The following is a 22,999-nucleotide window of genomic DNA, read 5'->3' on the forward strand; positions in this document are numbered from 1 at the left end:
GTATTGAAACAACAACAGTACTATATCAAGTTTATGGCTATTTAACTTGTTAAAGTTAAATGAGCCTCAAAGAACCATCGTGTGACGCAGCTAATAGCATGATCATTCTCATGAGTTTTGAAAATGGCGGGTCAAGTAGCCTTTTCAATGTTATGTCACGATGGGGGAAAACGCTTCTCTCAAAAAATTCGAATGTTTTGAAAGTTAAAGTGAAATACTAAATGAATTAATGTCAGGTAAAGATTTTTTATTTGGTGTTCGAGTTCTGAGTCAAGTAACGGAAGTGGAAAGAATGATGGCAATGAAACAGCTCCACCCAGTGGCACAATGCGACTCTACAACCAAGAGCTGGCATACTGGTCAAGAAAGAAAGAAAAATGACACAACTCGGCTTTATTTTTTTTTCGCGATTTCACAACAACTGAAGGTGTAGCAAAGCACTTATGAGAAAACATGAGTTAAAAGGTTTACAATAGTCCCAATTTACACATGTTTAAAACATTATAGCTAATTGGTTGGTTGATGTATTGGAAATATTTAAAAAGGTAGGTGACGAAGCACTCTGAATTGCATTTTTATGCCTATGATCAGCATGGTATCAACAAAGTTTAATTGAAAAAGTTATCTAAATGAAGCCCAACAAAACCTAGAATGGTAATGCACATTTTTCTGAAACGGCATGTCATACTAATCCTGGTTTGTTCGACACAGGCCTGGCCATTCCCGACATGACGCTTCTCATGGAAAAATGTCATGGCTGACATTTTGTGTTGCACACAAAGTTAGGGAGATCAGTGGACCTCAAGCCGACGCCTGGAATGCCTGCTATACTTGCCGTTGTCTCCCTGCCGCATTGGTGAGTGCCGCAAACAAAGCTATCAAGTGCAAATGAATCTCACAAGATACCATAAAGTCTCATTTTCATTCATTACGATAATGCTGAAAACATGTAGAAAAAAATAGACGCATGATATTACTACGGTAAGTTGTTCCACGTGTTTTTTACCGGAGTGCTGCACTGTTAGCACGTGATGTGAAAAGTAAGTGAAATCATATGCTTTTTGGCAAATTGTCATTTGTCGCTCTTTGTCGTTTATCTTTTTTAAAAAAAGTGAATATTTCACCCACTGTTTAGCAATACTACGAGTTCATACCACATCAAGTACTGTCATATGTTTTTGAGCAAGTTAATGTTATTTGGTCGTTGTCTATTTTTTTTTTCACCTCAGGGTGACACCCTTGAAGTCACGATTCCCTCTCACACAAAGCCCCCGCCCCAATCCGACAAAACGTGCCATTAAAGGCCATTTGCTCTCGACTGTGGATGTGTTGATGAAATCATCAAGGGTGTTGATGATGACTCACATTTGGTTGGAAGGAACAAATAAGTACACTCGGTTGGCCCCTCACCAATTCCTCTCACGCGCCCCCACCCCCTCCCCTTCACCATTCCCGTTGGTCACACTTGCTTTGATTTTTGACACCAACCACACCAGATTCCCCCGGTACAAAAGAAAACTTTTAATAAGTGTGTCAATAAATGAGCATTTACATTTCATATTTACAATTTGATGGCGCACTGTACAAAGAAACAACTGCCGAGTTCCTCACAGGATGTGGTAGACGGGGCTACCCGGCGTACACGGCTGCGTGTCGCCCGAGTTGGTGGGCGACGAGACAGCCTGGCCGGCTCGGCGACCGAATTGGGGCATTGAGAGCCGGTCCACGATGCTGGAAAGGCACTGCAGGCTGGACGCACCCGCCGGCTTGTCCGACAGACTCTCTGCAGAGAGATTATTGTTGTTATTCACCGGGATAATGGAGTGGGGGGGGGGCCTTAGTGTGAGACGGCTCTTACCGTTCTTTGCGTAGGAATAAGCGCTGCTGTAGTTGAGCTGCTGCCACACAGGACTGTTGCTGTCCGGCTGAAAGAAGGAGAAAAAAAAAACAAGCAGAATACATAAACATTTCTGCCCTTCCTGAGATTGTGGACAACCTAATAAATCCTGGGCTGGTAGGGTCGGGGGGGGGGGGGGGGTGGTGACTTGAAGCCCAAAGCGGGACAGCGAGAGCTCCTTCCTTTCCTTCCCCAGCGTGGCCAATCGATTGAGTCCGTGCGAGCCACAGCAGCTTGTGCGAGATGACACTTTCTCCTTGTAAATCTGCGCCCGTCGTGGCAGAGGTACGCCAGGCGGTCGGAATGCTCTCTTTTTTTTTTTTTTCCTCGACCTCTGTAAAATGGATTTTTAGCACCAGTGGGAAAGTCACCGCGAAAGGCGTACGGAGAGGCTAATGGTGGATGTCTCAGGGTGACATACGTGTGTATTTCTAAACTTCAACAAGTTTGTAGGACGAAGGCAAACTCAATGGCGACAGGGGTGCGCTAATTATGGGCGCCCATCCGTCTCTAAAACCCGGAAAGAATTTCTCTAAATTCTTAAAGGGTTGGTGGGAAAGTGAGGACTCGTAGTGGGAGTTTGACATGCGGGTGATCACGGGGTGCCGTAATTGAGGGGCAAGGGCCAGACGGGGTACAAATGGTAAATCGGACCCACCATCCACTGCCAAACATATTTGGAGATCCCCCCCCCCCCCCCCCTTGCTTGGCAGGGTGGCTTTTTAGGGCTGGAGGAGGAGAAGTGAAGTGATTGGAATGAGTTCCCAATTGGAAATCGAGCTTTTTGTGACCCGGAATCAGTTTCTAAAACGGACATTTGTTTCTCGAGCGGTGTTCCTGGCGCATCCGTAGGTAGGCTAGGGGGGACATTATTAGTTTGACAGTTATTCCAAATTGGAAACGCTAGTTTGGCCAAATGGTGTCTACTGTTGGTAGGCCTTTGCGTGTCAGGGGTGCGCGAGGGTCTCACCATGCTGTCGGAGCAGCTGGACAAAGGGCTGGCGGGTTCGGAGCCGCTGTAGTAGTGGTCCACCTGCTCGCGGAGGAGCTCCTGGAGGCTCTCGATGTACTGGATGGCATTCCGCAGGATCTCCACCTTGGGCAGGCGTTGGCTGGGGTTGGCCGAGGTGCAGCGGCGCAGGGCCTCGAAGGCGTGGTTGACTTTCTTGAGGCGGCGGCGCTCTCGCATGGTGGCGGCGCGCCGGCGGTCCACGAAGCTGGACTTGCGCTTGCAGGCCTTGCAGGCCCACTGGAGGCAGTGGCCCGGCTGGTGCGGGGGCGCGCCCGGTGCCCGCACGTGCTCGTCTTCGTCCGAGTCGTCCTCGGCCAGGTGGAGGGCGTCCGGCGACGGGGCGGCGTAGTAGAGCTGCGACGCGGAGAAGACGTCCATGCTTTTGGGAGCGCTGGCCACCTCTGAGGGATGTGAGGGGTCCGCTGCCCACGGGCCCCCCTTTTATGCCCCGGGGCCCACATTGGCCAGATCTAATTACCGCGGCCCACTGGCCCTGCCCTATCCCTCCTCGCACCCCCCCCCCCCCCCACACCCCCGTGTCCTGCCTGCTGACATTCCCACATCTGCCCTTGCTGATCTTTTCCCACTCGGACCCCCTCGTGAGTCTGCCCCTGCTCCTCAAGACACGCTTTAGCAACCGCCAAGTTGACTTTGGGGAAAATCAAAAATGCGCAGCCGAATTAATTGCTCCGTGCGGCGCTGGCAGAGACGCGTGAACAAGCCGTGATTATTTTGTCAGGCCATTCGCATAATCGTTCGGTGTATCAATTCATTGATTCGCGGACGACATGGTCACGGGAATCGACGACTATTTTGATCATCGATGTATCGTTTAGAGGCCAGACCTCCAGTTTCAGACTGTCAACAGTAAATAGTGTGAGCTTCCAGAGCAAAGCAGGATGAGTACCCCCTGCCCCCCCCCACTATTTGGTGAATGTGTGAATGCCAAATTGCAAGTATGTGGGGAAAAGTGCCGACCGAATAGCTTTTATTTTTGGGGTAAACACAATCAACTGTTAACTCATCCTTTTTTTTTCCCCCCACGTGAAAGTGGGAATGAGTGCCTAAAGTCGCCAAACCTCAACGTTCCATAGACGTCGGTGGCACTTGCGAGCGCCACTGGCCGCAGCTGCGAGGCAAAGGTGTCCCGTTTCAAGCAAACACCTCGGAGGCGTTGGCGCCAACCTTCATTCCACTCGCCACACTTTTTCCCACTTCCACTCGCGCTTCTTTGGCCAAACTTGAGCCGTGAAAGCTCATTGACGTCACACAGATGGCCCGGCGGCGCTTCCGAATGCGCCCTGCCGTCATTTCTTACACTTGCAAAGCTAATCTTCAGAGTCGCCGACAAAACTGTGCACATTTACTCTGATTTGGATCCAATAATTGCAATTTTATGTCGTTAGTTCACTTGATATTTAGACTTTGCGTCATCAAGCTTGCGGGGAAGAAAAGTCTCTATTTGTTGTTGTTTTTTTTTACAACTCTTAAGGTTTAAATTTGCTGGATTTTGGAAAAATAACAAATAAAAACGTGAACAATAATTTCCCTTCGCAAAAAAGGAAGACGTTAGCTCGCTCTCGATCTTGACGACCGTACCAACATATTTGGTCGTGACCACTTGACGTGTCTGATGATCAAAATTTTAGCTGCTACTTTCCGTCTTCATAATTGTGTCGGATCACCAAAAAAGAGCGACAACGAGGGTTTCATGTCGCGCGGCGATTTCTCACAACGTGTCAAAAGCGTTTGTCTCGCCTCTCTGGGAACTTTGCGCACCTAAAACAACACAGCGACACCCCCGAATTACTCCCGCACAGCTGACAAACACATCGGCGGCGATCAAACCCGCGTCGCGGCTTGAGAAGGAGAGAAGGGCAAAGCCTCAAAAGAGACACCCAAACGCCGATTTTTATTTAGTTACTTTTTTGCTAAATTGGTGATCCTGAGCTGCAACTTGGTTGGGGAAAAGCCCGCATTTGGCGGCCCTCACGTTCGGCCTCTTGACTCCGTTTTCCGAATATATTCGCGTTAACGTTCGGAGAAACTTTCCCGAGGCAGATGAGCAGATGATAAAGCACGAAGGGAGCTGCGGCGTGTCAAGTCATGAGCGGGTGAGCAAAGTGGGTGAAATCGAGGTCCGGTGGGTGGAACGGAGGGGAGGAGTTGGGGGGGGTAGAACACCATAAAAAAAAAAAATCACATCGCTGTTGGTGCTATCGGGTTTCTTGTGTCTGCTGCGTGCTCAAAACAGCTCAGGCACTAAACACTTCTTGTATGGGAGCCCATTCGATGCGGTCATTCAAAAAGAAGCCCGTTTCTCCGGCGGTTTCCAAAAGAAGCCGTTTATTTTTATGTATAAATTATTAAATAGTCCAACCGCTTCCTTTGTTTGTCCTCACTCGATTATAAAATAAATACATCTGAATTGTGACCGTTATAAAATATGTACACCAAGATAAAGATGGGAGAAACTCTGGGAAATTATTTTTCCGAAGCGGCGTTGTTGTCGCCGCCGCTGCTGATGCTGTCCACGATAGACGACAGACGCAGAAGGCTGCAGGACGCCGAAGACTCGCTGGACCCTGAACGCAAAAAAAAAAAGCAAAAATTGACATCCAATTGCGGGAAAAATGGTTTAAGGTTTGGCGGCACTTTACCCTCCCTCGGGATCACCGATCCGGCGCTGGAATGGTCGGCTGCATTGGTCCAGGTCTCGCAGGACTTTTTCCAATGGTTTCCAGAAGCAATCGCCTGGAGACACGACGCCATGTTTTTAATCATGGAAGTGTCGCTCTGTAAATATCGCAATGATCATGCGTAACATACGTCCACAAGGCAAACGTGTGCTGACGATTTCCAGTAAGCCCGTCGTCGTCTGCCAACGTCATAACAGGCAAAGTTATGCTAATGCTATTGTTCTCGCTAGCCTCTGTTTGGGAGCTTTTTGCAGCAAAGTCGTGAGAAACGCGGTTTGGGGTGGAGCTCAAACTAGCTAGTACGTTGGTTAGCATCCCGGCGCTTTGGACTCGATAGCTTTTCCTGCTCAAGTTAGCCATTGATGCTTGAGCACTCTGGCTCTCTGGGAGTTCCTTCTTACTTTCCTTCTCAAGTTTAAGTCACGTTGCTTTTCACACTTTTGGTCAGTTTTGATTTTTTTCCGCTGCAAAGTTGGATATCAGTCAGTTTCCTGACCTTCATTATTGGTCATCAACAGCATATTCACGCGTTGCCGCGGTTGAAGGTCTCGTAGGCCTGGTCCACTTACAGTTTCTTCTTTAGCGGAGTGGTCCTGTTCATCCAGACTGTGCAGTAGCTCCTGCAGCCTCTCGATGTAGCTGATGGCGCTGCGCAAGATCTCCACCTTGGGCAGCCTCTGGTTGGGGTTGGCCACCGTCTTCCTCTTGAGCGCGTCGAAAGCCTCGTTGATCTTCTTGAGGCGCCGCCGCTCGCGCAGCGTGGCGGCCTTCCGGCGGTCGGTGGGCGCTGACTTCCTCTTGCATACCTTGCATACCTTGCAGGCCCACATCAGGCACTGACCCTCGCAGTGGGCGCGCAGGCCGGGCGGCGCCAGGACGTGCTCCTCGCCGCTGCTGTCCTCGCCCGTCTCGGATGCCGCCCGCTCCCGGCCGGGCGATGGCGGGCTGTCGTCGTCCTCGGCGCCTGCGGGTTGGTAGAGCGGCGACACGTCCGCCATGTCCAAGTGCTGCAGCGCACCATGGTCGCCGTCGTCCAAGTAGCGCAAATCGTTGAAGAGGTACGCGTTGGTCTCGAAAAGGTCCATCATATTGTGGCGACGTGGCGTATGCTAGATCAAGCGCGACTGCTGCGGCATTTAAATAGCCGCGACACTCGGCACCCACCAGGCTTATATATAGAATGTGAAACCCTATCCTGGGCTTTGGCCACTACCATCTTTTTTTTTTTTTCTTAACACACACTACGTGGGGAATACACACACTATACTAATGTCACCAAACATTTCACAACAGGTGCCGACAAACAGTGAATATTCCCAATATACTCACAACTATGAAACTACAGCTGTACCTAAATTTACCAACGCCGGCCCACCATTGAGTTGAATGTGACCAAAAACAACAACAATAGAAAAATATCCAATTATTATTGAAAAACCAAGGTGGAGTAATAGTCGTGGCTGCTATGCTAGGTGTTTTTCACAGTTAGTGCAACTCCGAGGCGAGCTTAAGCTTAAAAAAACACCTGATCTAATCTAATGAATCATTTTATACAGTCAACGTTTAGTCCGACGTTATTGCAGGATGTTAGACTTTGTTAAAACGGTGTTAAACTTATGCACCCCCAAAAAGTTGGGAGGTGGTGATCTGGCCCCACTTGCAGGTCCACAATTGGAAACTTCTTCGTGTGCTGGATTCCTATTTTTACACAACCGCATGACCTTGCGTGATGGGACGTCCTGGCTCGAACTAGCATTAGCCACTAACCGGCTAGCGTGGCTAATACTGTACTGTGTCTTGCCTGTAAACAAACAAACAAAAAAGATGGACTTTTGCCTAATGGATGTGCCTCTCATAAACACAAAAAGAGGCATTCATGCAAAAATGAGCGTGATGCGACGCCGTGGCGTTTCACGGTGGTGGCGTGCCGTGTCCACCGATTCGCACTAGTGACAAAGGCCTTGGCGCGTAAATTCAAGATGTATGAAATATGTTCAAATCATGCAAGCAAGAATCTTGAATCTGGCCCACCAACAGTCGTGTAATTCTTGATGCATTGATACACATACATTGATTTACTGTGAAGAAAATTAAAAATGTGGAAGTCAGCCATTTTACATCCACCCGTCGGTCAGTTTTCTGACATTTTGCCAGTCCTCTGTTGCTGGCGGTGCTAATGTTAGCTCCAAGCCGACGTGTAATAAAGGACGCCCATTTCAGGAAACGTGATCAATACTTGAGCCTGAGATGCATTTTTAACATAAAAGGGTTGTTTCTGTCCCATTCCTTTTGTGGCCCCCGATTGTGTCTTCTCGCCAGCGGGCTACTGTGCCGTAAATCCAGGATTCGCCTCAGGGGGAGTTGGGGGGTTCTGGGGGTGAAGCTTCAGCTGTCAGGGAGAATCATGACATATCCTGGGCGCAAAGTCAAGCAGGCCTCTCGGAGCGTAAATCTGTCCCACAGCCCCCAAAAAGTCATCAGAGATCACAATCTTGACGTTCAACATCGTTCATGTAACATACGGAGTGTTACCTTTTGATGGTTTTTGGCTTTGAAGGCACGCATAACAAGAACGATATACCTCATCTTCCAATGATCACCAAATGAATCAATAAAGTGATTAGCATAGCAGAAGGAAAGTGTAGAAAAACACACAGACCCTGAAAGTAAGTGTGTGTGTGTGTGTGTCGTCCTTCCAGGTGGGAGCCACTTAGCGGCAGTGCTGACATGGATGCTCAGCAGCCGACTTGTTAATGAACGTGAACTTTGGGAACCCCTCCTCCTGCGCCCTCAGCCCTCCCGCCTGCTTTCCCTTCCCGACAGGGCGTCCATCTCCGAGCCGGGGTCGCACCGTGACGGACGCCACCGCGCATGTAAGACGGCTGCACACCTGCGAAATGCATTAGCCAATCTGATGTTGCACCGATTCACGTTGTAAAAAAGGGGCCCCTGGGGAAAAAGTGGACTCGTCTCAATAAAGACGGCAAGTTTTAAGGAACAATAAAGGAGACGCGTTTATAACCCACAGAATGAAGATCTTTTATGACGTATAGCTTTCTTGTCTGTAGGAATTGCCTTGAATGATCTCTTCATACATCCGGATGTGCGCCGGGACCTCAGCGGGGACTGGAAATAATTGTAAGTACGAGGACTTGACACTCACTGGCCACAACACCTTTTTACCCCCCCCCCCCCCCCCCCCCCTACGTGAGGTGTCTCATTCTAAGAATTGTGCAAAGTCAAGCCATCAATGCACAAACCAATGCGGAGTTCAATTTAGGCGCGTTACCGCTTTGACATCAATTTCAAATATTTGAGTCAACTTTGATGTATTATTGAGATTGAACCAGCATTTACCTAAATGGGTCTGGGATGACTGAAAGTTGTGAAAAAATTATCATCCTTTGCTGCCTGATCCGTTGAGGTACGCGCGGGATGTAACATCTCTAAACGGGCTCGGTGAGAGTGAATTTGTAGCAAATAATCAAAAAGGTTAGATTTGGTGTTTTGATTTCACTTGTACCAGAGCGGCGGCGAAAGAGAGCCAAAACAAAACCCGGAGCGAGCACCCCCACCCGCTCCCTTGAGCTAAGCTAACAGACGGCTCCTCTCACTCTCGGCCCCGAGATGGCGGCCGACGGGACGGGCTTGGATTTCAAAGGCGGCCGGCTAGGGAGGCCCCCCGATTGCATCTCGGGGCTCGAAGGGTGGGGGGGGTGCGCTTCAAAGTGCTAGCGGCTGAAGTTTGTCAATTAGCGGTGAGGAGGAGCCGGCCTTAACGCAAGCCACTAACTCTGCGTGAACTGGCGGCGTTGGCGTTATGACTCAATAGCGCCGTCCCCACCGATGGATGGCGAGGCTAATTAACCGCGGGACGGCAGCTGCCGGGCCGCCCTCGTAATCAAGGCGGCGTTTGGCCGTTCGCCTGTCATTGAGCCGCGCTCCCGTCCTGATTGATTCTGTCTTCATTTGGGAAAGTGACGGATTAGTACCCTAAGACACACCCCCCACCCCCAGCCAGACCGATGTGGACGATAGGCCAGCTCGTCTGGCCCCGCTGACCCCCCGTCTGGAGGCACTTCCACTCCGGCAAAACCTCGACAGTGCAGCATCAAACCGTTTCTGTCAGACTTGGATGTCATCGGCACGGCTGAGGCTCGCCGTGATCATGACGCAGGCCGAGATGGCATTTTTTCGTTTTGTTGTTGTTGTTTTTTTTTAATGCCAGCGGCTCCGGAGAGAATCTAACTAGAATATTGATGGATGTCGGCGTTGACATCATGCGGCGCGATGGCCCGCGTTTAAAACAACACGTCGCAAAGCCGCGCCACAGTGGGTAAAGAACACGGACCTTTGTCACCCGAAACCGCTGTCTGAGCCCACTGATGCTCCGTGTTGATCGTTTATGATGAACCCGGCGTGACCGTCTTTAATGACGCCTTTTGGGAATGAACTTGATGACAGATTGATATCGTCCCAATACTGTAATAATAGCCATTCAAACAGCGGGAGGTTGTAGAAAACTCTTTATTCTACTGGACCGAGCAAGTCCAAATAAAATTGAACTCACTCAACTTTGTTAATAGAGCACTTTAAAAACAAACCGCGCTGTAAGCGAAGAGGAGAAAAGTACAAAGAGAGGAGAAAGCTAGCCCCGAGGTATTGGAGCGCTTGCTTTGCCGACTCGTGAGCGCCTCTTTGCAGCTGCGTGCGTGCGTGCGTGTGTTTTGACACAGGATTTGAATTATTTTCAACAGGTTGCTTCCCCAAAACTCATCCGGAATAACGTTACTGTCCAAACACACATTGTGTGTCGATTGTGTGCGTGTACTTGTGTGTGTCACTCCATTTTTTTACCCCCTCCTATTTGGTTCCAGAGGTGTGAAGAGTTCGTGCGCACACACACACACCTTGCTTACGCACACTTAGAGCGTGCCTGGTGCCCAACATTTGAGCCGGCGTGAAGGTCGGCGCCACCTGTTTGATACAATAAAAATTCTAGTGTTACCTTGGTGGATGTTATTGGAGCTTGTGTTTCAGGATGTGTGTGTGTGTGTGTGCGCACGCAGGTGCATGCAGGGAAAAAAACAAAAGTCAGATGGGATGCTTCACTCACGTACGGAGAGATAACAGTAGAATTCCCCTTCCAGATTCTCAAACCTTTTTTGGGAACTGTTGTCTGAATTGAGTTCCAGAGTAATTTAAGGCTGGAATCTGGAACTTTTGGGGGAACGCTGCGTTGTTAGCACCACAGGAATATAGTTCCGGGTTCCTGTAATTACAGCTGGAAATGAGTCTTGCCAAAGCCATTGGAAGAATATTATTTTTGTTTTTTGTTTCAGTCGGTGGGACAATGCATGGTGGCTAAAACATGAGAGCGCGTGTAAAAGAGTCCCCGTGCTGCAGGAGTCTGCACTTTAATGACTTAATCCAAGTTCGCTCTCCTTTTGTGCATCTTTGCCAGCCAGCGTAATCCCGGCTGGCTCGATGAGAGCCCGGAGATGACCTCACTGTTTGCTTTCACGGGGTCCCCGTGGACGCCACTGGGAATGGGGTTGCGGTTGTTGGGGGGGGGGGGGGGTTGTGGTCTTGAAGGGGATAGCGGCGGGGCGGGGGTGCTCTTTCGGCCGCGTTGGAAACGAGGGTCCGCAGGGATGACGGTGGGCCGGAGCTCCTGTTACTTGCGGCTTAGTCACGCCGCGTGAAACTGATGTGCAGCAGCCACGGATCACGTTGCACGATATCGGCAAAGTGTCCCGATTTTAAAAAAGAAATAGTACTCGGTTAAAAAAACAAAACCATTCACTCACTCCGGAACTAGTGAGTATACCTTCTGGTTTGGTTTTTTTTTTGTTTATCCGGGAATGACAAAAATCGCAAATAGGAATTTCCAACTTCGGATATCTACCAACGGTGTCATTTTAAATACAGAATTAATGAGTTCAGTCTTGATAAATGTACTTCAATTCAGCCATCGTAAAAAGTCTTCAAATAATATACGAACCGGCAAAAATCTATTTAAAAATGCCCAACGACATATATCCGAAATGAAATCCACCACATATTTGCCTTGTTTGTGGAATAAGGTTTCCTGTCGAGTGGGGCGCGGGGCCCACACACGGAGATAAGGGGATGCGTGGTGGGGCTCGTCCTGGACGACATTTGGAAGGGGGAGCCCTTTTAATGCGTTGTTTCACACCGTATGGCGTCGACGGCTCTTGGACCACTTTGCCGCTCATGACCCGCTGCTCACGGTTGGCACGGGGAAGGTGGGGGGGGGGTCGATTTGGGGGTGCGAGTGTGTGTTTTTGTGTGTGGAGCAGGGCAGGCAGGACAGGTGGGACCTCCCATACTTAATGTGGACATCCAAGAGTGAGTGTTCTGCATTTAAGATGTCATGAGAAGAAGAAATGTTGGCTTCTTTTTTTTGGGGGGGGGGGGGCTGCTAGACAGCTAAGCCAAAGAATAACAAAACCTCTCCGGTGGAGGTAAAAAGTGCATTTCCTTCTCACCGTGTAAGCGCGAATCTCCATTATGGCACCATTTAGCGTCTCTGTGCTACATAGCCGAGACAAAAGGATGCAACCGGCCCACAAACGGGCAACTTCAACAACGTGGCTTCATCTTGCCGCTTTTATTTACTTGCCACCCACAGTTAACACCAGTAGGGAGCTAAGCACCCTGCCCCCCCTCACCACCACCACCACCAAAGACAGACCACCACCCTCCATTCCATCTCTGGCTCTGATCACCATAGCGCTTCCAAACACATCTTTAGGAGAGGCAACATTCCTGCAACTTTCCTTTTCCTGTGATCTGTTTCCACCGTGGTAATTTCCCAGTTTTGTGAGGCAGAATCGCACCCCGCACTCATTCAGACATTCCTTCGAGTGAGTCCGTTTGACTCATGTATGTCTTCACGCTTTTGCCAAATGATGATCAATAGTAGGCGATGGAGTCATCCGCGAGCTCCCATTAACCCCCGTTGGCCCCGTCCCCGAGCGCACGGGTCGCGGCCGCCGCACATCTTTGCTCCCAGCTTGACGCTAATGAAACGGCACGAGCCCCAGGGACCTTGCGCTTTCTTTCCCCTTGATGCCGACTCCCCGTGTGGTCGTCGGACGCTCCTGTTTGCAGAAGGCGACATGCTCACCTGCAACAACACTCGGCCAAGTGCTTGTAAACGTAGCGACGTGCTCGTAAGATGCGTGTAAACACCAACGACGTGGTAACCCGCTGTCGTTTCTTGAAGGAAGCGCATTGGAATCGGGTTGTGGTCTTTTTCTTGTCCGTAGAGAGATTCCGCATGCTGCACAGTTCGGGCCAGAATTCATGAAACGTACCAACATTGGTAAATGCCTACCGAGATACTGTCAGTAAAACACATGCTAATATTGATAAACCCGCTTCGTGAAACTTCGTGAAACAATTACTGTTTTTGGTAAATTGCCTGTCCATATTTGGTCATTGATCGCTCGATTGATAGTCCTAAAATATGAACCAATATCGTAAATGTATTTTTGCCAACAAAATACCGATATTTGTCAATGTGTACTCATGCTTATGAATGTCGGCTCTTTTTAAACGCCGAACCGATTCTTCATAAAACACATTCTGATATTTTCCCGGACACGGTCAATGCGTACAAATGTTGCCAAAGCCCAAAAGTGAAGTTGTTTTGGTATCCAGTCATATAATCCTCAGCGTGCTTCATGCTGCTGCGCATCATCTTTTGAACAAATGAGTGCCCTGAATTTATGCCTTTGCCACTTGTGGTCTTTGTCCTTCCCCAGCTGTTTGGTCTCCTGAGGTAAATTGCCATAAATCAGCCAAAGTTAATCTGCCGTGTGTGCGTGTGAGTGTGAGACTCATTTTTGAGATGGGGAGGGGGGGGGGTGCTCTTTACCTCCATTGGTTACAGAGCATCCATCAAGTGCTCAATGAAGGCTCAACATAGAAGTCCCCTCTAACCTCGTCATCGCCCCCGCAACCCCCACCCCACCCTTTCCCTCCTAATTCCTCCGCGTCTTCTTCTCGGACGATCCCGTTTGATTCTGAGGTCTCCTCGGCGCGCAATCAGTTTGAGAACGTTGATCCCAGCTCTTCCCGCCATCCGTCGCCTTTGCCATTATTCTTCCCTCATCTCAGACGCTCCTCGCCGTATCAGAAAGTCGATCCGAGTGCCCCGTCGTCCATCATGTAACTTAAACTGGAGGTGACTCTGCCGCGATATGACGCCTGACAGCAAATCATCCCGCGGGGGAGACGGCTGTGGAAATTCCACTCTGTTCGGGGGGGGGGAAAGGACTCTGCAGAAAAATGCTGCAGCATGCCAAAATGGGTTTGCCAGGACTAGATTCAAATAAGTCATCATTTTAGTCCTTCCTACCAGACCCATTTAGGCATGCAAGAGATCTGAAAGTATCAGCATAGCATCCGCAACGTCACCAAAATGGGAAGTGGAAAGCGACATATCTAAACAGGTCTGGTTGGAATCCACATATTCAGTCCCGCCGGGCCCGTGGAGGTATTTCCCTTCCACTAACTGTTCAAAAGAGCGTTGGGAACTTTACTAACGTGTGAACAATGTATGTTCAAGTACAGCAGCATACCAAAAAGGGCTGCTTGGGCTGGTTGAAGCAGCTCATGGCGCAATTGTTCCACACATAGAGTGCTGCCAAACCCGTGTCGTCATGCCGCATTGCTTAAATCATCACAATAGCAACCGCAAATTTACAAAAAATGTGCTACGACCCCGTTCACACAACTCATCGCACAGTTTTTACACGCATTAAATCCACCACCAGACCTGTCATGTCTTACACGACCACAATAGCATCCCCAAAACTAAGGCACAGCAGCATAAGCGGGGTGTTGGGAATGTGATACCGGGGTTGGGGGGGGGAGACATGAAATTGCCGTTGTTAGTGGAGCCAAATCTGTGGCGGCGGCGCAAGGGCTCCCTGGGCCGGCTTTGGCCGCTCCATTAAAGTGAAATATCAGATGGAGGGCTCACGCCGCTCCCATGACATCATCCGTGTTTTGGCCAAAAAATAAAACACAATCCCTGGCGCTAAAAGCATCCGCTCGCCATGTGCGGGATTAACGGGAAAATTGTCCATCATTTTTCTCACGTTCCGGATGATGCGGCCGTAACCTTTTGTGCGGCTCCTCACGCTTTCGAGTCATTTTGAGGAGGACGTCGAGGTGCCCTCCTTCCCTCCGACTCACACATCCATTCAGATGTGCATCCGGGGCGCCCCCCCCCCCCCCAAAATCCTTCCACACCTTGTTGGCAGGACCGGAACCTTCCCGTGTCCCTTCAGGGGTGGGCTCCGTTTGACTCATGAGAGGGGTCAAGACCCGCGCCCCCAAAGCACTTCCCGTTTCCGCTGAGGTGCTTTTTCCGAGGACCGCCGCCATGGCTTTGAAAGGACACTGCAAGGTGTTGGGCGGGAATCGAAACTGGCAGGATTGAGTTGGAATTCTTTTGCCATCTAATTGTTGCGGCTCAAACGACATTGATTATCATTACAATAGGAACAAAATAAACAAACTTTGGCAAAACAAGCAATATGTGCAAATATTTGTCAATGGCATAAGAATGTTCCAAAAATATCCAAAAGGCGACTTGGCATCGCTGCTCAGTCAGCGCGCGCACTCGTTTACAGCTGTTGAACCAAGGTAGCAATAGTTTCATCAACCGGCCACCTGGCGTCGAGCCTTTTAGGATCATCTTAAAATCAGGAGCCGTCCACTTTTGACGGAATGACGACCGCGTAGCCGTGTCTTGCCCCCACCCGGGCTCCCCAGAGGGCCTGTAAATCTGGACACTTTACTGCGGAGAGGGCAGGAGAGAACCGCACCCCCCCCTCGCCCGCGCTTGTCCCACTCTGGCCCACCATAATCCCACCACTTCCTCTGGTCCGGCTCACGCCACTAATGCATTTTCTGTAACTAACAGCCGTTGTTTCCCGATTGTCACGCTTCCATCTCACGGGGAGATGTCGGATAAGGTGTTGGGAGATACACATTTGATATGTATAGAGATCGTTTTTTTTTCACATTCGGTCCGACCAGACCCATTTTGCAATGGTCAATCCCAGCGGCATCCCCAACCTGACCGACACGTTACAACATTTGTCTTTGAAAAGTGCAACGTGACTAAATGGGCCTGGAAGGACTGGATTCAAACAAGTCTTCCGACTCATTGGGTGATGTCAGATGAAGGCTTGGCCGATGAGCGTTTATTAAAATTAAAAAAAAGAAACTGGCTGGCAGGAGAAGGTCTGGAATTGCAGTTAAGACTAATATGACCTGGCTCAGTCGGCCAGGTGGGACGCCTCAACCTGGGGCCCCTCGCTTCCGTCACGCTCGCCCAGAAATAAGAACACATGGGTGTCGAGTGAGAGCTGTGGCGTTTTTCTTTTTTTTAAATCACTGTGACGGGGGTGGGGGGGCGGATGGCACGGCAAGGGCGTTTGGCAGCAGTCGCGGGGCAATCGATTCGCAGCCCTTGTAACATTGTGAGCCACAACGCTGCTTAGCGGCGCGGGGCGGTGCGGCGCGGGGGGTCTCGCAACAGGTTGTCGGGAGGCTTGCCAAGAACGATTGGCCCGAGTCCCGTCGCTTGCCTTTTACCCGACCGACGGTTGATGGCTCGCTAAGTGCGCCCCGTTGCTTTGTGCCAGCGGTTGAAAAAGTATGCGTGAATGAGGAGAAATGTTGTGAGTGGGCAGAGTAGCAGCAGCAAACATTTTGTGGTGCAACACGAACTAGATTTTTACCCAAAAATCTGCAATGCTTACCGTCATGAAGGAAAAAAATGGGTGGGAGAGTGGGGCTATTTCAAATGCAAAAAAACAATCTCACAGATTTCCACGTATTCAGTCCGACCAGACCTTTTTTTTTTTTGCTTGCCGCTTCAAAATAGCTTCCTTCACGTTACGTTAATTGAAGGCCATGCCGCTCAGTCCAGCAACCAATCCATAAATCGGAATGGGCAAATTTGTCAAAGTGCGGCGTTCCAATTAGAAGCTCATAAAGAGCGTGCGCCTTCGACGGCAACAACAACAACGCGCAGTGAAAGATAACCTGCAGACTTCAAAGCTTGTCTGGCGTGCCGCCTCGAATCCTGACCGGGAACCCTGACCTTCCAGGGTGAAGGTCGGAGGTTGGGGTGGCTCGGCCTTGAGCTGGGGTTAAAGTTTGGCGGGGTGTGTGACCTTAGCGATTGCGTCGGGGCGTCACAGTCAAGCTCTCGCTTACCCTCGAATGACCCGACTCACCCTGAACACGGCCCACGCGCTGTAATAGATACGCGGCAGTATCGGGGGGAAGCGGCAGAGCACGTGCACCCAAAGACCACAAGCGTACAATTTTTAATTCTTGATTAATTCTTCAAATCGGATCAGAGGACTGCGGGGTAGACATCAGTAACCGCCGGACATTTTGGATCTGCCAATGAATTGAAGCCGGCAACATAATCGGTCAGTCGAGGCTCGCATTCTTCACTCTTAAAAACGCTTGTCATCGTCCGCCATCTTGTGAAACATTTTCATATGCCTTGATGTGTTGATTGCACTCTGTGCGTGCGCGCGTGCACACTGCACCCGATGACAAAATGCATCCTGGCTCGCCACCTCCGTGTTTGCCAGTGGAGGTGTTAACAGAGGAAAGGCAGGCGTCAAGTGTGTGCGTGTGGCACTAAAAGCAGTTCAAATGAGCTCGATTGGCAGCATTTTGTTTTGGTTGCGTGTTGCACCATTGCGAGAGTTGCTGACGGCGGCGCTCGGCTTCATAAACAAGCCGTGACGTCGGCAGCTGCAATCTTAAATGCTGATCATTTGCCAATAACGCTCAACTCTTGAAGCATGGCTTCTTGGAACGTTTTTGTCAGTTTCCCTAAAGTAGATGGGCCTCCCAAATGTTTGTGAAAGAAGCTGTCTTGGGGTGCTGACATTTTCACAACAAATTATAAATGGTGTGGCTGAAGAGAAATGGATACTTGAAACCAAAATTGCCTTTATATTTAAATGTATTTTACTTCTTTTTTTTTTTTTTTAAATACAGTGTGCAAATGAACTTCGAAGTAAAGTGACACATTTCTTGCATCTTTCCAGGCATGGGTTCTTGGGACGTTTTCTCCTCACTGCAGCCTCCATGACAGCGTCCATGAGAGGAGGTAAGAGTAAACAGTAGTAAACAACAGTAACACCGGGGGAGTGGGCCTCCTGCTGGGTTGATTATTGGGAAGGCTGTAAACAGGACCTATTACCCCCCCGCCCCCTCCCAAGCCCCCTGGGCTCCCCACCTCCACCACCAGTTAACCCAATCTCCCACACCCGCCACTCTCTAGCGTCACTTTTGCTGCGGAGAGAGCAGCAACATCTGGGCATCAGCTCATCATGATGAAGGCTGGCCAAACTGTTGTACTCTAGGGACACGCTGGATTTTAAAAAACGGACAGATGGGCCAAACCATTTGTATATGAGCTTAAAAAAAACAACTAAATAATTATTTCCCAAAATTACTATGTATATATATATATACATATGTGTATAAATATATATATGTATATGTGTCTTTTTCATTGAATAAAGCATAATCTGAAAACTATTTTACATACACTTTAAAAATCCACAATGATGTAAATAATTAATTCTGATTTGTATTGATCACGTACAATTGATTTCATTGTAATGTAGACATTTATGATAAAATAACTGCATCAAAATTGACAACAAATATTTTAAGAAATTTGGTGGCGCCCTGTCATGCAGTTCTGGGCTCCTTTTTTTTAAGTGTCCTTTGTCTCCCTCTGCTGTCGAAATACCGAAAGCGCAAGACCAAGCATCAAATGGTCTTTTTGGCATTGAAACATTGTTTCATGATGCACACCAAAATTCTATTCGGCAGTGTGCAAAGTATGGCTTGCGTTCTTTCAGCCAGCAAGCATTTACTAATTTCATTTTCTCATGTGATTGTGAGCGTCTGTGTCCCCCGCCTACTGCTCAAAGACAGGTGGGACAGGCTCCAGCACACCCGCAATCCTCAAGAGGAAAAGTTGTCAAGTTGTTTCATAAATCAAAACATTTGTATGCATTTTTAAATGTACCTCATATAGAAATGACCCGGTTCATCTGTCAGTTTGCCCCTCCCTCCTTACACTGAATTGTCACATGGGATGACATCCTTAATATAAAAACTGTTATGACACGTGCCGCCATTCTGAACAATTCTACACACAACGGGACAAAACATGACTTTTCTGGGGTTCAACTCCACTTTTATTACAAGGAAAATGGACACGGCCTTTAACGGTAGGACTTCTGGTAGCGGGCGCGGGCTCCGGGTCCACCGAACTTCTTGGACTCGCAGCGGCGAGGGTCGGCAACCAAAAGAGTCCTGTCGTACTGGATCAGGATGTCCTTTATCTCCTTTTTGGAAGCCTCGTCCACATCTGCGGGGTGGGGGGAAGAAGATGTTTAAAAAATGTAACTAGATATAAAATGAAAATGTGTGTTGTTGTGATCAACTTACACTTCTGATAGTACGCCACCAGGGATTTGGAGATGGCCTGGCGGATTGCTGGAAGGCATAAAAATGCCATTTAATGTGTGGAAAACTTTGAATGTGAATGTTTTGCTTACCGTAAACTTGCGCCACATGTCCGCCTCCCTTCACTCGGACTCGGATGTCCACTCCAGCGAAACGCTCCTTCCCCAGCAGCAGTACGGGCTCCAGAAGCTACACGAGAAAGGAGGGACGCAACCACTTATATTGCACGTCAAATACATATTCAATATTCATGTACAAGGGGCTTGCTCACCTTGTACTGGAGGGTGGCTGGCTCCACCATCTCCAGAGGTCTGCCGTTCACTTTAATCAGGCCATTGCCTCTCTTGCAGTGGGCGACTGCAGTGGCGGTTTTCTATGAGACAACAAATTACAAGATTAAAAAATGCAGTGATGTTTTTGATTTATGGAAAAAGCCGTAATACTCGTAACCCTAGCGAGCTAATTGTACCCAGGCCACACTTAGCCGCAACGCCACACGTGAGCCCGTTTCATCACTTTTGACTTACTTTGCGGCCGAAAACCTGGACAGATTGCAGAGGACCTTTCGCCGGCATGTTTCTGGAATACACAGGACACAATGCTTACGTTGGAAAGGTTTCACAGTGGTTTATTTTGGGTTTAGCAGCGCATTGAGGTGGCGGACATTACCGTCTTCAGCTAGGTTGCTGTACGGAGAGAACGACGGGGTTTCACGGGCGGAACATCAGGGCTATTTCGCGACCGTGGGTGCGGATTTGCGGCAACGTTTTGCGACGCCTGCTCTCGCTGTACAGTACCTCCATTTTACATTGACTGAGCCCGACAGAGTGGCACAAAAGTAACCACGCATATGATTGATTCGAATTAATTTCCACTACTTTGTTAAACTTGCATGTATTATATATATATATATATATATATATATATATATATATATATATATATATATATATTCTTTCCTACCCTCCATCATTACTTGGTTGCATTCTTCTATTCCACCTGCATGAATCGATAATTCCTTTCCTCCTTCATTGTTTCCTTTCTGTCCCTCGTATTTAAATTAGATGATCCTTTTGGGGGTAATTGTTCAATTTTAATTATCATAAAAGTATTCAGCGTCCATCATCGATTGTTATCCATCAAGTGAAACCGTGACGTAATTCTTGACCGTCGTCGGTGCAGCAGCGCTATCTAGCGGTTGTGAAAATGACACAAGAATGCTATTCATGTCCAATCAGCTTGAGGCGAAAGCTGTCATCAACCACAAGCTGACGACTTTTGAAAGAGAGCACCGATGACAATTTGCTGTGCTGAATTAAAACAAAACAAGCACCCATGCTGCGGTTTGTGCCACCTTGATTGCGAAGCTCGTGGCGCACTCAGGCTACAGAAATCCTGATCCTTGAATTGGCATTGAGGCGTGGTGTCAAGCTTTAAAGTAATCACACAAGTAGTGCCTAGCTGCAGAAGAGATTGCATTTACTGTGGCAAGAATAATGTTTCCTGTGTGGACCAGGAGCCCAAAACACATTTTGTAATGTTCTTTTTGTGGCACCTGAAGATGCCCCCCCCCCTATACGTTCCTTCACTCCTCCTTCGCTGTCTGCATAGGAAGCACGTTAAAGCCTCACTGAATTTCCTGTGTGTCAAGTTCACCTTGGTGTCCAGACGTTCGTTTGAAGCCCGGCAACACGAGAATGACAGTAGAGCATTTTAAAAAGACAGTGTTTCAGTCTCACAGTCACAACTAGTAAATAAAAAGCATGCCATATATGTGCATTTCCTCACCACCCGGGCCGTACGGAAACACATCACCTGGAGGCCAGACCCCGCTGACCCCGGTCTGTCACAGCGCCGTGAGCACGAGACAAACGCGGCGAGATTTAGTGCGGAGGAGATGCCGCTCCCGGCCCACCGCCGCCGCTCCTTTGACCATAATAGGCCAGCGGCGGCGCGCTGGGGGGAACGTGTTGCCGGTAATTGAAGCGCACCCGGGAGAGGAGAAGGACACGAGAGCGGTCCGAGCCTCTGTGAGGTACACACTCGCGCTGTTGCCACGGCAACCCGGCCGGGAGAACTCTTGTGGGTTCAGCGGGCGGAAAAGTCCGGCTCAGGATTGATGTCAACACGCTTTGCCTTTTATATCCCTCACAGATGAGACTTGAAAGGCTGCTCCTACCTGGACAGACCTAATTTTACACCTCATTTCATTTTACTGTGACGGCACCTTCAAAGAACATCAAAAAGACCAATCGTTATCTCCAAAAGGCTGCAGAGTGAAACTGAGACTTGAAAATGGACACCTAATTATCATTTGCACAAATGTAAATGATCCATACATTGGCCAGGTCCAAATGAGATGACTGTAAATCACATTTAAAAGTTATAAAAGGGTGAACGAAAGTTACCGTAAAACTCCATATGGTTGTTTGTGTTGAATAAGATGACAGTCTTGGTCCAGGTTAAATATGACAACCATGATACTTAAAAAAAGTAATGCAGGTTGAAATAAGACTAGCCCCAAACGTACTCCCACACTACTGGAAAAGGTGAACAATTGAGCCGGTAAAAAATATGTCATCACTATAAATCACCCCAAAATTCAAATGACACTACCGTAAATAAAAAAAATGTGCAAGGTAATTGAGATGACTACAGTGTTGCCGTGGTCGAAATGTGCTATTAGTTACCTTTTAAAGAGAAGGAAAAAAACAAAGAATTTCATGTAGCCAAAACTTGGCGACGCACATACACAAACACAGACAAACACCACTTTCCCTCTGCTCGTGTCACTCGCCTCCTTCTCCTGTTCCATCACTCTTATTTTCCGTTATCCTTCTGCCAGTGTGTGTGTGTGTGTGCGTGTGTGTGTTTCTCTCTGGGGGGTGGGGGGGTTCAAAGGTCACAGATGACTCAGTGGGTTGAAGATGGGGACACGGCATCCAAAGTACTCATCTTGCTTCCATTCTTATTGTTGTTGTCGTTAATGGCTTGAAAAATTTCGCAACTTGGACAAGCTTGCGCTACGTTAGCCGCTAAAGGAAGTGAGAAATGGTGGCTGTTTTCTTGTGTGTGCGCGTGTGTGTGTGTATGTCCCGAGAGAACAGGCTGGGAAGCGCGGCGATGGGAAAGTGGGCCAACGTTGTCAGGCCTCCGCTGGAGAGCTCCTTAAAAGGCGTGGAGAGATGATGTCGTGGACTCTTTCCTCCCGCGCACCCCCACCTTGAAGTTTTTTTTCCCCTCCTTGCAGTCTTCGGCCAAACTCATCATGCAGAGAGAAGAAGAAGACGAAGAAAAAAAAGGCCGATGACTTCACCCTGCTACACCAGCGAAGGCCCGCGTGCATCAGGAGCTGCCGAGGCTTGTTTTGAAAGATGAGACTTTGTGCATTTGGGAAGCTGGCGTGACGGCGAGCGTGTTAGGAAGGAGGAAGTGGAGAAGGACGGAGGATGCTCGAAGTCGCCTGCTGTCAGTCCCGCTTCCGGCCAACCAATCAGATCACATCCTGCCTGCACAGGTTTCCCCTTTTCACATTTCACATAGGTGGGAAGGATTGTTTGTCTGTTTCGTTAGCCTGTCAGCTAATATCAGACATCAGATTCTTTTTTTCCTAAATGCGACATGTATATACAGTATTTTTTATCTATGTCACTGTAAACAGTACAAATTACATTTTTTTTCCTTCCAATCCCACATGAGCCTTTTTCATATGTGGATATCAATCACATCCGTATACCCGATGCGATGCTGAGGTCATGCTAATCCGACCAGTACGGCACACTTAAAAAGGTGAAAAGAACGGTTTCACTTTTGTGGGCGATTTTGTTGAAT

At 48.7% G+C, this 22,999-nt stretch overlaps 3 protein-coding genes and 1 long non-coding RNA gene across 4 annotated transcripts; 1 reads left to right on the forward strand and 3 right to left on the reverse strand.

Annotated features, from left to right (window-relative positions):
* Positions 1 to 526: 526 nt before the first annotated feature.
* On the forward strand, positions 527 to 22,954 carry LOC127594003 (uncharacterized). The gene is made up of 5 exons (XR_007960565.1): positions 527 to 856; positions 8,308 to 8,481; positions 8,677 to 8,746; positions 17,731 to 17,792; positions 22,419 to 22,954. It is a non-coding gene; the product is annotated as an uncharacterized LOC127594003 (long non-coding RNA).
* On the reverse strand, positions 1,507 to 3,359 carry myf5 (myogenic factor 5). Its single transcript, XM_052055829.1, has 3 exons — positions 2,868 to 3,359; positions 1,859 to 1,925; positions 1,507 to 1,783 (listed from the first exon to the last, which is right to left on the reverse strand). The coding sequence occupies exons 1-3, from the start codon at positions 3,285 to 3,287 to the stop codon at positions 1,608 to 1,610; spliced, it is 663 nt and encodes a 220-aa protein (XP_051911789.1). The 5' UTR covers positions 3,288 to 3,359; the 3' UTR covers positions 1,507 to 1,607.
* Positions 5,243 to 6,761, reverse strand: myf6 (myogenic factor 6). The gene is made up of 3 exons (XM_052055825.1): positions 6,178 to 6,761; positions 5,570 to 5,663; positions 5,243 to 5,494 (listed from the first exon to the last, which is right to left on the reverse strand). The coding sequence occupies exons 1-3, from the start codon at positions 6,694 to 6,696 to the stop codon at positions 5,394 to 5,396; spliced, it is 714 nt and encodes a 237-aa protein (XP_051911785.1). The 5' UTR covers positions 6,697 to 6,761; the 3' UTR covers positions 5,243 to 5,393.
* On the reverse strand, positions 18,875 to 19,970 carry rps16 (ribosomal protein S16). Its single transcript, XM_052055831.1, has 6 exons — positions 19,838 to 19,970; positions 19,696 to 19,747; positions 19,440 to 19,541; positions 19,261 to 19,357; positions 19,151 to 19,198; positions 18,875 to 19,070 (listed from the first exon to the last, which is right to left on the reverse strand). The coding sequence occupies exons 2-6, from the start codon at positions 19,741 to 19,743 to the stop codon at positions 18,925 to 18,927; spliced, it is 441 nt and encodes a 146-aa protein (XP_051911791.1). The 5' UTR covers positions 19,744 to 19,747; positions 19,838 to 19,970; the 3' UTR covers positions 18,875 to 18,924.
* Positions 22,955 to 22,999: the final 45 nt, after the last annotated feature.

The sequence above is a fragment of the Hippocampus zosterae genome, chromosome 21 (assembly GCF_025434085.1).
Source record: "Hippocampus zosterae strain Florida chromosome 21, ASM2543408v3, whole genome shotgun sequence".
In the NCBI taxonomy this organism is placed as follows: domain Eukaryota; kingdom Metazoa; phylum Chordata; class Actinopteri; order Syngnathiformes; family Syngnathidae; genus Hippocampus; species Hippocampus zosterae.

Coding starts and splice junctions, on each gene's coding strand:
- myf6 (XM_052055825.1), bottom strand. CDS start 6,696: ATGATGGACCTTTTCGAGACCAACGCGTACCTCTTCAACGATTTGCGC. Junction 5,664..6,177: donor ACTCCGCTAAAGAAGAAACT/GTAAGTGGACCA, acceptor TCGTGTCTCCAG/GCGATTGCTTCTGGAAACCA. Junction 5,495..5,569: donor ATCGGTGATCCCGAGGGAGG/GTAAAGTGCCGC, acceptor TTTTGCGTTCAG/GGTCCAGCGAGTCTTCGGCG.
- myf5 (XM_052055829.1), bottom strand. CDS start 3,287: ATGGACGTCTTCTCCGCGTCGCAGCTCTACTACGCCGCCCCGTCGCCG. Junction 1,926..2,867: donor CCAGCTGCTCCGACAGCATG/GTGAGACCCTCG, acceptor TCCTTCTTTCAG/CCGGACAGCAACAGTCCTGT. Junction 1,784..1,858: donor TTATTCCTACGCAAAGAACG/GTAAGAGCCGTC, acceptor ATCTCTCTGCAG/AGAGTCTGTCGGACAAGCCG.
- rps16 (XM_052055831.1), bottom strand. CDS start 19,743: ATGCCGGCGAAAGGTCCTCTGCAATCTGTCCAGGTTTTCGGCCGCAAA. Junction 19,358..19,439: donor CAGCCACCCTCCAGTACAAG/GTGAGCAAGCCC, acceptor TTTCTCGTGTAG/CTTCTGGAGCCCGTACTGCT. Junction 19,199..19,260: donor ACATGTGGCGCAAGTTTACG/GTAAGCAAAACA, acceptor TATGCCTTCCAG/CAATCCGCCAGGCCATCTCC.